This window comes from Furipterus horrens, unplaced genomic scaffold (assembly GCF_987537825.1).
Source record: "Furipterus horrens unplaced genomic scaffold, mFurHor1.1.pri manual_scaffold_5, whole genome shotgun sequence".
In the NCBI taxonomy this organism is placed as follows: Eukaryota; Metazoa; Chordata; class Mammalia; order Chiroptera; family Furipteridae; genus Furipterus; species Furipterus horrens.
Window position 1 is genome coordinate 162,805,812 of NW_028327175.1, and position 12,984 is coordinate 162,818,795.

Sequence of the window (12,984 nt, forward strand, 5' to 3'; positions counted from 1 at the left end):
ATGAATAACATGCTATTAAATAAAGAGTGGGTTAAAAATGACATCAGGAAGAAGTCAAAAAACTTCTGGAAACAAATGATAATGAACACACAACAACCCAAAACCTATGAGATACAGTGAAAGCAGTCCTGAAAGTTCATAACAATACAGGCCTACCTAAAAAGGACAGAAAAATCCCAAATAAAAAATCTAACCCTACAGCTACAAGGAATAGAGGAAGAACAACAAGCAAAGCCCAGAGTGAGTAGAAGGAAGGAAACCATCAAGATCAGAGCAGAATTAAATGACATAGAGACTAAACAAATAATTCAAAAGAGCAACAAAAGTAGGAGCTGGTTCTTTGAAAAGATAAATAAAATCGACAAGCCTTTAACCAGACTCATCAAGAAAAAAAGAGAAAGGACCCAAATAAATAAAATCAGAAATGAAAAAGGAGAAATCACAACCGATACTACAGAAATATAAAGGATTGTAAGAAATTATTACAAACAACTGTATCACAAGCAATTTGACAACCTAGATGAAATGGACAAATTTCTGGAAACATATAATCTCCCAAAACGGAATCAAGAAGATGCAGAAAGCCTGAACAGACCAATAACAACTAGTGAAATTGAAGCAGTAATCAAAAATCTCCCTGCACACAAAAGCCCTGGACTGGATGGCTTCACAGGTGAATTTTACAAAACATTTAGGAAAGACCTAACTCCTATCCTCCTCAAACTATTCCAAAAAATTCAAGAAGAGGGCAGACTCACAAACTCATTCTACGAAGCCAGTATTACCCTAATTCCAAAACCAGGTCAAGACATAACAAAGAAAAAAAACTACAGGCCAATATCTCTGATGAACACAGATGCTAAAATCCTCAACAAAATATTGGCAAACAGGATCCAGCAACACATTAGAAAGATTATACACCACGAACAAGTGGGATTCATCCCAGAGATACAAGGATGGTTTAATATTCGCAAATCAATAAACATAGTACACCACATAAACAAAATGAAAGACAAAAATCACATGATCATATCAATAGATGCAGAAAAAGCATTTGGTAAAGCACAACACCCATTTATGATGAAAACTATCAACAAAATGGGAATAGAGGGAGCACACCTCAACATAATAAAGGCCATATATGAGAAACCTGAAGCCAACATCATACTCAATGGACAAAAACTGAGAGCATTCCCCCTGGGGTCAGGAACAAGACAAGGATGTCCACTCTCTCCACTCCTATTCAACATAGTTTTGATAGTTCTAGCCACAGCAATCAGACAAGAAAGAGAAATAAAAGGCATCCAAATTGGAAAAGAGGAAGTAAAACTGTCATTATTTGCAGATGACATGTTAGTGTACATAGAAAACCCTATAGACTCCATGAAAAAACTACTCTACTTAATAAGTGAATTCGGCAAAATAGCAGGGTACAAAGTCAATATTCAGAAATCGAAGGTATTTTTGTACACCAACAATAAAATTTCAGAGACAGAAACTAGAAAAAAAATCCCATTTACCATAGCAACAAGAAAAATAAAGTACCTAGGAATAAACTTAACCAAGGAGGTAAAAGACCTGTACTCAGAAAACTACAGAACACTGAAGAAAGAAATTAAAGAAGATACAAATAAATGGAAGTGTATACCATGTTCATGGATGGGAAGAATAAACATCATTAAAATGTCCATACTACCCAAAGCAATTTATAGATTCAATGCAATCCCTTTAAAAATACCAATGACGTATTTCACAGACCTAGAACAAATACTTCAAAAATTTATATGGAACCAAAAATGACCCTGAATAGCCACAGCAATCTTGAAAAAGAAGAACACAGTAGGAGGAATCACAATACCTGATATATCAAAGTATATTACAAGGCCACGGTAATCAAAACAGTCTGGTACTGGCATAAGAACAGACATATAGATCAATGGAACAGAACAGAGAGCCCAGAAATAAACCCAGGTCTACATGGTCAACTAATATTTGACAAAGGGGGAAGGAACATAAAATGGAGTGAAAAGAGCCTCTTCAACAAATGGTGCTGGGAGAACTGAACAGGGACATGCAAAAAAATGAAACTAGACCACCAACTTACACCATCCACCAGAATAAACTCAAGATGGATCAAAGACTTAAATGTAAGCCATGGCACCATAGAAGTCCTAGAGGAAAACATAGGCAGGAAAATTTCAGATATTCCACGTACCAACATTTTCACTGATATATCTCCTAAGGCAAGGGAAATAAAGGAAAGAATAAACAAATGGGACTACATCAAACTAAAGAGTTTCTGCTCGGCAAAAGAGAACATCAGCAAGATGAAAAGGGAAACAACCATATGGGAAAATATCTTTGCCAATGATACCTCAGACAAGGGATTGCTCTCCAAAATATATAAAGAACTTACATGACTCAACACCAAGAAGACAGACAACCTAATTAAAAAGTGGGCAAAGGATCTGAACAAAAACTTCTCCAAAAAGGACATACAGAGGGTCCATAGACACATGAAAGGATGCTCAACATCACTAGTCATCAGAGAGATGCAAATAAAAACCACAATGACATACCACCTCACACCAGTCAGAATAGCCATCATCAACAAATCAACAAACAACTTGTGCTGGCGAGGATGTGAAGAAAAGGGAACCCTGGAGCACTGTTGGTGGGAATGCAGACTGGTGAAGCCACTACGGAAAACAGTTTGGAATTTCCTCAAAAAACTAAAAATGGAACTGCCCTTTGAACCAGCAATTCCACTGCTAGGATTATATCCGAAAATCCTGAGACACCAATTCAAAAGAACCTATGCACCCTATGTTCATAGCAGCACTATTTACAATAGCCAAGTGATGGAAACAACTGAAGTGCCCGTCTGTAGATGAGTGGATCAAAAAACTGTGGTACATTTACACAATGGAGTCCTATGTAGCAGAGTAAGAAGGAACTTCTGCCATTTGCGACAACATGGATGGAACTAGAGAGAATTATGCTTAGCGAAATAAGCCAGGCAACGAAAGAAAAATACCTTATGCTGTCACCTATTACGGGAGACTAATGAACAACGCAAACAAATGAGCAAAACTGAACTAGAGGTATGTAAACAAGGAATAGACTAACAGTGACCAGCGGGGAGGAGGGAGGGAGCGAAGGCGGTAAGAAGGGGAAAGGTCTAGTCAAAGAACATGTATAAGTGACCACGGACATGGACAACTGGGTGGGGAGGGTGCGGGGAAGCAATAGGGAAAAAAGTGGGACAACTGTAATAGAAAAACAAAAAAATTTTTAGTGGGGGAAAAAAGAAAATATAAAGAATGGAAATGCAATTTTAGTGAATATTACAAGGACAAGAATTTTCCTTCACACTGTATATTTTTCTCCCTATCTCATCCCTCCAGAATTTAGTATTCTGAAGAAGTAATGACATAAGGTTCTTTGCATAAAACTAATAAGACCAGTTGTTAATAGAGGTTCTGTTGACTAAGACTTTGACTGGAATGTCATGCCTAAAGGAGACATGCTTGGGCTCTGGTTGTTACCAAAAAGCCCTGAGGAACTAGGATTGACTTTCAAAGGTAATAGAAGCCCATGAGAAAAAAGGCCTGGTACCTTGGTTGGTTGTGCAGTCCACGGCGATCTTTCCAGGGAAGGAATGAAGGTTGCTTTCCTGAAAGATGGCTAGAAGGGACCTTAAGGCACAACGGAAAATCTGAAGGACTCGGAAAAGATAGGTGTTTACTGGCAAGCCTGAATGGCAGGTATGTGGTTCAGCTTCTGTGCCCCGAAGGGCAAACTGAAGGTCATCCTAAATGTTCCTTGTGTAAGTTCCAGCAAAGCAGAACTAAAGATCATAAGTGATCATTTGCTGCTCTTGTTGTGTTTATGCAAATGAACAGGATAAATTAAAAATAGACTTAACGCAGCCCCTTTAATGACGAGGGCAATCTTGAGAAAAATCGTGATTTAAGGAAAATCACAATGCTCAGTGGTAGACTATAAAGTAGTGTAGCTAACAGTCTTTAAAGTTTCTTTTCATATAAAGTTTGTTTTCATTTGAAAGGTAAACCATGTCTGTGGCATCATCAAAGATGCTTAATCTACAGGCAAGAAGAATGTCAAATGCCTTGCAACTGGATGTCTTTCCAATAAGACAGTCTCACAGATTTAGAGACTTGTTTGTGGGTTATGTTGCATAAATTAACATGTGTTTTCTGTTTTCAAAGGGCATAAGCCTATGATCTCATTACCTGATTGTCTGTACCTATAGGCGCCACTTAATCCTGTCTGCATCGCTGCCTCCTGAGACTCAACGGTTTGGCTGAACTAAGTGGCTTGGTTGGTAAAGAATGGGGTGGTCTATAGGCTTCCCTTTAAAACTGGTTTCTCTTTTCTATCCTAATGGCTTGGACAGAAAGGGCCCAGAGGTCTGAGAGGGGGAAAACCTAAAATATTTCCCTCAGCCCAAATTAAGTATAATGGGCAAAAGGGTTTTGGACAGGTATGACGTGCCAGGCACACCTTCCTCCAAAGAAGCCCTTTTTTCCCCTAATGTGGGACATTGAAAAATTAATACCTGCCTTTTGTCATCTAGCGGTTATGGATTGAATGATGTCTTTTAACCCTGTTGCCAAATCTGTTGTCCCCAGAATACAACAAGGATGCCAGCCTGTTAAACCAAGCACACCTTTGTCCGAGGACAGCCAACTGACCTGGAGTCTGCAAGGTCCTTCCCCATGTGGGAAGGCCACCCTCCCCTCCACACCCCCACTCTTACTAGGGATTTCTGGACCCAAGGGTAGGTAGGACGACGACCATGCCCAGCTTGAAGCAGCTAGAGGGGCTCGAGACCTTCGCTCATGTCCTTTATAAGATTATAAAGGGTCTTAAGTCTCAGAGGGGGGGGAATGTCATTTTTTATTGTTATAAAAAATTAATCAATTAATTTTTTTAAAAAGAGTAATATAGGAAAGGGTGAAGCCAGAGAACTTGTATGCATGACCCATGGGCATGGATCGGGGTGGAGAGGGATTGCTGGGGAGGGGAGTGCTGGGCAGAGGGAGCAAAGGAGAGCAAAGGGGAAAAAATTGGGACTATTGTAACAATATAATCAATAAAATATACTAAAAAAGTATGTAACATGAAATTAACCATCTTACCCATCTTTTAAAAATATGGTAAAATATACAGGACAATATCCACCATTTTAACCATTTTTAAGTGTATAATTCACTGGCATTAAGTACAATCACAAAGTTGTGCAACCATCATCACGATTTCCAGTTAGCTATAACGTCCTCAAGGTTCATCCATGTTGTAGCATGTTATCATAATTTCATTCCTTTTTAAGGCTGAATAATATTCCTTTACATGTATATACTACATCTTGTTATTCATCAGAAGACACAGGTTGCCTCCAGCTTTTGGCTTTTATGAATAATGCTGTTGTGAACATGGGTGTACAATTATCTGTTTGAGTTCTGCCTTTTAATTCTTTTCGGTATAGACCCTTTAGAAGTAGAATTTCTGGATTATATGGTAATCCTGTGTTTAACTTTTTGAAGAAGTGCCAGACTATTTTTCACAGCAACTCTACCACTTTACATTCTCATTCCTCATTGTTTTTTAAACTACTGTGTTCTTTCTAAATTAAATATTTAATTCCAAAATGACCATGAAGGTCTATCAATAAAGCACTAGTTAAATGAAATTGTATCTTTTTCTCTATTAAAACAATACTATAACAAAAATTTCTGTACATCTTTGTATACTTGTGGAAATATCTCTGTAGGATAAATTACTAGGTGTGGAATTGTTAGATGACTTATACATTTTAATAAATGCTGTCAAATTGCCCTCTAAAAAAAACCAGATTTATACTCCTACAAACTGTTTATGAGAGTGCCCATTTCATAAACTACTTGCCAGTATCAATCTTTTTAATCTTTGCCGATCTTAGAGGCAAAAATATTTGAATTGTTTAAATTTTTTTAAAGTTTTAATTTGTACCTATTATATCATAAATTATTTCAATGGAACATTTGAAATTTAGCAGTTAAAGTAATTAATTGCAGGTTAAAAAAACTATTATCTTAACAGTGGTTCTATTATAGTCACTAGAGATGAAAATGAATTTACTGATACACAGGAAGTTACTTCACTTAATTTGACTTTCATGTGAAAACCTCTTCAAAAAATATAAGAATCTTCTTAGCTAAAGAACTCCATACATTCAAAACATTTTATTCATCTGGATCCTATCTCTAAACCATTACTGCTAATTTGTCTTTAACATTATTGTAGATTTATCAAATAGTCTAAGAAATTAGCTCTGAATTTATGCTGTTGTAAAATTGCTAAAAATTCAGTGGAGACAATGATACTGTAATATATGTTAACTCTTTTTCAGGATCCAGAAGTCTTATTCCTACATTAAATTAAACAATCAGAAATCAGGGTTCTTTCTTCTACTACTCACTGTTTTAACTAAATTAGAATGTAAAGCTGTCACATTTATTATAGCAGGAAAAAAATCAATTGAAGAACATATCTTTACCTTTCTTAAAACTATAATTGAACATGTCAACTAAGTTTTACAGTTTTTTTTTTCTAGAACATATTTTTTTGCCAGGATCAAAACAGAACTCTTTGTCCAGATAATTTTATATGCCTCTTTTTCCCCTCAATAATGAAATAACCCCAAGCATTTTCCTTTTGGTCTTAATAACAGGAACCTGAGAGTTAAGCTGTACATCCAGAGTTAATGTCTTAATTTTTATAATTAGAATTTGTTGTTTAAATTTTTTTAAGATAACATTTATTTATTTTAGAGAGGGGGGAAGGGAGGGAGAAAGAGGGGGAGAGAAACATTGATACGTGTGAGAGGAACATTGATCAGTTGCCTCTCGCATGCCCCCAAACGGGGACCTGGCCTGCAACCCAAGGTATGTGCCCTGACTGGGAATCAGACCTGCGACCTTTCAGTTTGCTGGCCAGCACTCAATCCACTGAGCCACACTAGCCAGGGCTATTCTTTTAATATATGATTTTTAAAAGTATCACAGGAATGCTTTGAGTAAGGAGCAACATTCTCACACTGCATGACTATATTTCTAATACATAAGTAAGAAAGGCATGCTCAAGTAAACAGAGAGACAATACCATTTTGGAGGTTTGGAAGGCTGTTATAAAACCTCCAAAGGAAAATATCAACTAATATAAAATCACTATGTGATTTTTTTTAACCTATCTGTCTTTGTATGTGTGTGTGTATGTATTTATTTATTTCTATTAGTTTACATCATTATTTTGTATTAGTTTCAGGTGTACAGCACACTACGATTATTTCCAAAAGATAATTCAGGACCCAAAATGCCAGTTACAAAAGGCAAAACTTTCAAAACTTTTTCTCTTAAGTGCTTGAGTTAACAAAGGAAGGCTAATCATCCAGACATGACCCTTTGGTTCTTAATGGGACAATTATGCAATAATACTATAGATCTGTCCATTTCAGTTATCTTAATGTAAGAAGCACGGATCAACCCAACAGAAGGCAATGCTGTTGTTAAAAGTTATTCCAATTTTTAATAAAACTGATATCATTCAAAGCTATTTGTATATGTCCCCATATTGTGAAAATATTAATATACTTTTATACTGTATTTGTTCCTCATTAACATGGGTAAATTAAATCTCAAGCACACTAAAATATCTTATTGTAGGAAAGCTGTACTTTAAAATTTAGGAAAAACCCACTGAAATTAAAGAAGCTTTTTCCACCACACCAAATAGTTTGTTTATTTGCATATATCATTTCTATTACTTGAACTGGACTTCATGAGCTCACATAACTGAACTGTCTTTTTGGTGCATATAACTAAATGCTTACCTTTCAGAACTGAAATTCCATTCCTCTGATTTAGCCAAAATTATTAGCTCCTCCATTAACTAGCTCTAGAAAACTTTTAGGGTTTTATTGTTTTTTTTTTTTAATATTGGCAAAGACAGAGATGACTTGTCAAAAGTTCAGTCAATAAAGTAAATAAACTTTTCATTTTTAAAACAGTAATGGATTTCCTACACATACTATTGCCCAAAGAAAATTCTATTTGCTAGAACACTGAAACATATTTTGACTTCCACAGAAAATGATGCAATAACTTAGACATTTCTTTGAAATTCCATTCTGACCCTTTCAAATACAGATGTTCCCAGAGCAAAAGTTACATTAATTAACATTAATACATACAAAGTCTTTCTTCTATTTTGCATTTTAGATACCTTTTTCAGAGGTATAACATATGAAGGAAACATAAAATACTCATTTATTTCGCTTGTAGGAATCTTCAAAACTTAGTGATGGGTAGAAAATATCCCAACATAACTATTAAATCCCAAAAATATTTAAAAATTTTTTCTTTGTTAAAATGTGAAAGCATTGGACATTTAATGGACTAAATGCCTCTCTAACAGTTAAGAAACTCTTTCAACTCACATATTATTTTTAAAAGGTTTGCTGAACTATTTTCCCAAGAGTAAAGATGAAAAAAATTACTGTGCTCTTTTTTTTTACTGGGTTGTTTTGAACAGAAACACACACACATACTTGTACACTTTGCCAAAATGGGGTGACTTTATTCTGGTGTTACTCAGTGTTCCAATGCTTCTAATGCTACTCGCTAAATGTTTTCTGCTGTCATATGTAATATAAATACGGCTGTACCTTTCCGAAATATCTAATAAAACTGCTTCTCAGAGCTTTAAAATTAAAATATTTAAAAAATAAGTTCATAATGTTTAGAAATATTTAGTTCCTAAGGAAAAATGTTTGTAGGTCACCTTTCCAAGAATAACTTATTTTGAATTGTTGGCAAGAATCCAATGATTCTGTGGGCTGCATATTTCTTCAAAAGGTCTACTGTACATAGGAAAAATTCCCAAAAATGACTTCCAAAACACTAATTTCATGAAATTTTGTTTTATACACTTCCTAAAGCATCCAAATCTGGAGAATTTGGATACTTATGATAGTAAAAATGTCTAAAAACCATGTAATAATCTCTGATAAAATATATAATGGTTTGTTTTCTTTTTCAAAAATAGATAAAAGGTTAATTCTTTAGACATAAAAAAGGTTCTGTAATAAAATAGCTAATTACAATATACAATACAAATTATTTTCTGCAAATCCTTACCATCTATTAGTGTTCTTGAATCAAAATTATATTACAGAAAATTTAATTATGTCTTCTAACTAAAGCAAGGAAGAAGGTAGTGGTATAAGGGAAGACAGTTAAAAAGCCAGGATACATTTTGGGGGATGATGAAGGTTAATAGACGAAGACCATATAGCTTTGCCCAAAAAGGAGGAGGAAACTCATCAGCACAATCTGCCCAGCCTTCAGAGTACTTTTGCTATGACTTAACACAGTAATATCCCTTTTTTTTTTTAGTCTTTCCTAAAAGTTTTTAAAATCTATGTACTCCTTTGCACAATTCTCTAGTTGACAACTAAAATTTTTTAACATAATAGTTTCAACAGATTTAGTTCTGTCATATTGAAAATAGTGGTAATTTCTGAAAAATTATTACTTTTTAATGTATACACTGGACTCTAAATTATTTGATGCCCACCATCATCTACTTAAAGAAATGCACGAATAAAGTGTTTTTTAATACTTGACAATTTTACTTCATTCTTTTTCTCCCTTGGACTTTCATTTTCATTCTATTCTTATCCTAGAACAGTGGTTCTCAATAGGGGTGGAGATGTGGGGTCCTAGGGAATGGTGGTGAAGGTTTTGCCTACAAGGGGACAGCTGATTGTCACAACTAGGGTGAAGGGTGCTAGTGGCATCTAATGAGTGTCAGAGATACTGCTAAACATCCTACAAAGCTCAGGACAACTGCCAACAAAAAGAATTATCTGATCCAAAATGTCAGTAGTATTGAGGTTGAGAAGCCCTGTCCTAGAGCAATATATTTCCGTGCCTGAGTGTTTTTATAAAAATCATATTATACTTCTCTACAACAAAAAATATCTATATAAATTGATAAAATATAAATTTCCTATAACATTAAAGTATAAGTGTTAAAAACATCTTCTGGAATGACATTACAATTATCAGTAATACAGTTAATTTAAATAACATGATTAAACAATCATTATCAAATATAAAAAGTGAAAATATATTATAATGTTCCTATTGAGATGGATGGGACTTATTTTTATTATTGTCAATTAGGTATTATATCTGTGAATAAATATTACTTACTGCTAGAATGAGACTGAATTAGCGCAATGATACTTCTATTTTCACTTTTATGATACTAAGAAACTTTTACATAAATAAGTCGATGGAAAGGGCATTCTGTTGGAATAATGTCACTTATTCTGAGCTCCTTCCACCATAAGTAAATTAGTTATCTAATATTAAAAGTTATTTCAGTCATCTAGACTTGAGTAGATTCTCTCCAAACACTGTGAAAGTCAAATAATTTAAAACCAATTAACTTGCAAAGATTTGTTATATAATCTTTGAAGGGACTTATTTTCTTAATACCTACAGCTACTGGGTGACCCAGAGGTTTTTAAAGCCCTGCTTTACTATATAGATCAAGTTAGGCCTTCTTCTATGAATAGTCTTTGGGAACTCTCTTCAATTTGAGAATACAACTTCACTTAGCTGGTGGGGTTCAGAGAGTCACAGCAGGGATTTTGAAATTTAATAAGTCACTCTGGAAAATTTCTATCAACTGCCCCATAACCATTTCTGTTTATTAGTCCATCATGAAAATTCAGGCATGGTTTTAACCAAACACCTAGGCCTAACAGCCTAGGTCTCTGAAACCATATTATGGGTTTTATGGAAATTAATTCTCAATAAAGAAAATGGTCCAAATATGACTAAAATTCTCTGTATAACTCCCTTACCTCTTAGATACTCTGTACTGTGCTGTGGTCAATTTTCCAGTCTCAGGGTCATGTACTGTAGCTCGGCTCAGCTACAAAAAAAAGAGAAAGGACAAGGACTTACTCACGTAGCAGGCAATTTTGGACTTTTGTTTGTTTTGTTTTGTTTTGTTTTGCCAAGCCACAGGTGATTGGAAGGGTTCAGATTGGTCTGGATGGTAGGATGGTTTCAAATCAGCAAAAACATTTAGAAAGGTGGCAATTAGAAAAGCCACTTCTAAATCAAGAGAAAATGAGTTGACAAATTTTTGTTGTAGATTTATTGTCCTTTCACTTTTTTTAAAAAAAATAATCATTTGAAGCTGTATGTAAATGATTTCTAGCACTGGGTTTCACAGGAACTTTCTCAGATCTAGAAGTTTAATGTTCTTTAAATATTATGACAAAAGAAAAACTGGTAGTCTTTTCAAAATCATTTATTTCTGACCAAGACAAAACTGCTGTTAAGTCTGTCTGGCAAAGTAAAAGGCAACTAAATTCATAAGTAATAGCAGCTGGAAGAGAGATCAGAAAAATAACTGTTCTTTCCATTGCTAACTTTTTAGTCAGCAAGTGTTGTGGTTTTTTTTAACATAAAAACTCCAATAAGAGGAATACAGATTATTCCAAAATGACAATGGTATTTTACAAGATGTATAAACAATGCCAATATAATCACCATGAAGGATGATGAATTCACGGCAGCCTTTATGAATGTGAGAGAGCTGCATAAACAAAGACTACTTCCAGATTAATCCAGGCTGCCTCTTTTTCTTTTTTTCCCCTGCTTGGACAAGAAAAGTGAAACAGAAAAATACCTAGCAAACCATCTCCTGGATATTTAATTCCTGATCTGAACAGAAATGCAAAACGTGTTAATTCCCTAAAAATAACAGAACAATTCAAGATTAAAAACAGAACTTCTAGTTAAAGGAAAAGACCTGTGAAACACAACGCAGTTTATCCATGCATATATAAACAGGTGGTGACTTGAGCTGGAGACTGAAAATGACCTACTTCCTTAAAATGAATAATTCCTGTAGGATGTACGAAACACTCATTAAGAGATCAAAATATGCAGCATACACATCTCTTACCTTTTGCTAATTCTGTAATGTACCGTCTCCAAGTCTCCTGTTATTGGGTTTGAAATGGTGGCTCGCCTCAGCTGTGAAGCCAACCATCAAAATACTTGCATTACAAAACAAAAAAAATAAATAAATCGCATTTACCCAACCAGTCAGAATTCTGGGATTTTTACAATGGAAGCTGAAAAGAGAATAACTTCAAGACTTCCAATCACCTTGTGTTAAGCTTTGAAAGCCAATGGGGTTTTTTAAGGTTTTTGTATTTTTTAAAGTTATTTTCAAATTTTTTTTGTTTTGTATGAAGAGAGTACACAAAGAAAAAAAAGATTAAAAATTAAATTTCTTTCAATGATTAGAGGATGTGACAGTGAAGAAAAGAAAAATTTCTAAAATTTGAAGTCTAGTTTAGTTAGAAGAAAGGCTATTTGCGATTAAAGATCCATTCCAAATTTTTGATTTTAATTATTTTTAAGTGATGACACTGTTTTGCAAAGGTTAATGTTCAAAATTTGTTTCAAGATCAATCCTTTCTTCCTTCAAGATATGTGCTCATATTTATTTCACACATACAGTAAAGTAATCTTGGATCAAGCACAAATAAAAGAACTCATAAATGTCAAAAATATTAAGAAAAAGATGATAACCAAGATAATGATTTTAAACTTTTTAAAAATGGAGGCTGATTCTGATGTTAACAAAATGAATATAGAATTGTTACTGCCCCTGAATCTCTTAATCAAAATAATACAACTGAGGCAACCCTTTTGAAGATTTTGGCCTCCAAACCTTACCTCTTAATAAATAGTCTACCAAGACACTTTGGTTTACTGGGTTTACTGAGTACAAATAATGGATCAAAATAGAAATCCAAAGGAGAATGACAGAATATGATGTAATTATAAGTAGAAATTTATAAGAATTCACTTGTAAAGTATCCAC

The 12,984-nt window shown here is 34.4% G+C and overlaps 1 protein-coding gene across 2 annotated transcripts in view; it reads right to left on the minus strand.

Moving 5' to 3' along the window:
* P4HA1 (prolyl 4-hydroxylase subunit alpha 1) overlaps positions 1 to 12,984 on the minus strand; it is a 97,712-nt gene that overhangs the window by 25,029 nt on the left and 59,699 nt on the right. Inside the window, exon 9 of one of the 2 annotated variants that reach the window (XM_090279471.1) lies at positions 10,940 to 11,010. In XM_090279471.1, the coding sequence (XP_090135597.1) occupies positions 10,940 to 11,010 (71 nt within the window). Of the gene's footprint in view, positions 1 to 10,939; positions 11,011 to 12,054; positions 12,126 to 12,984 lie in introns of both variants that reach the window. The other variant, XM_090279473.1, reaches the window with a different exon arrangement.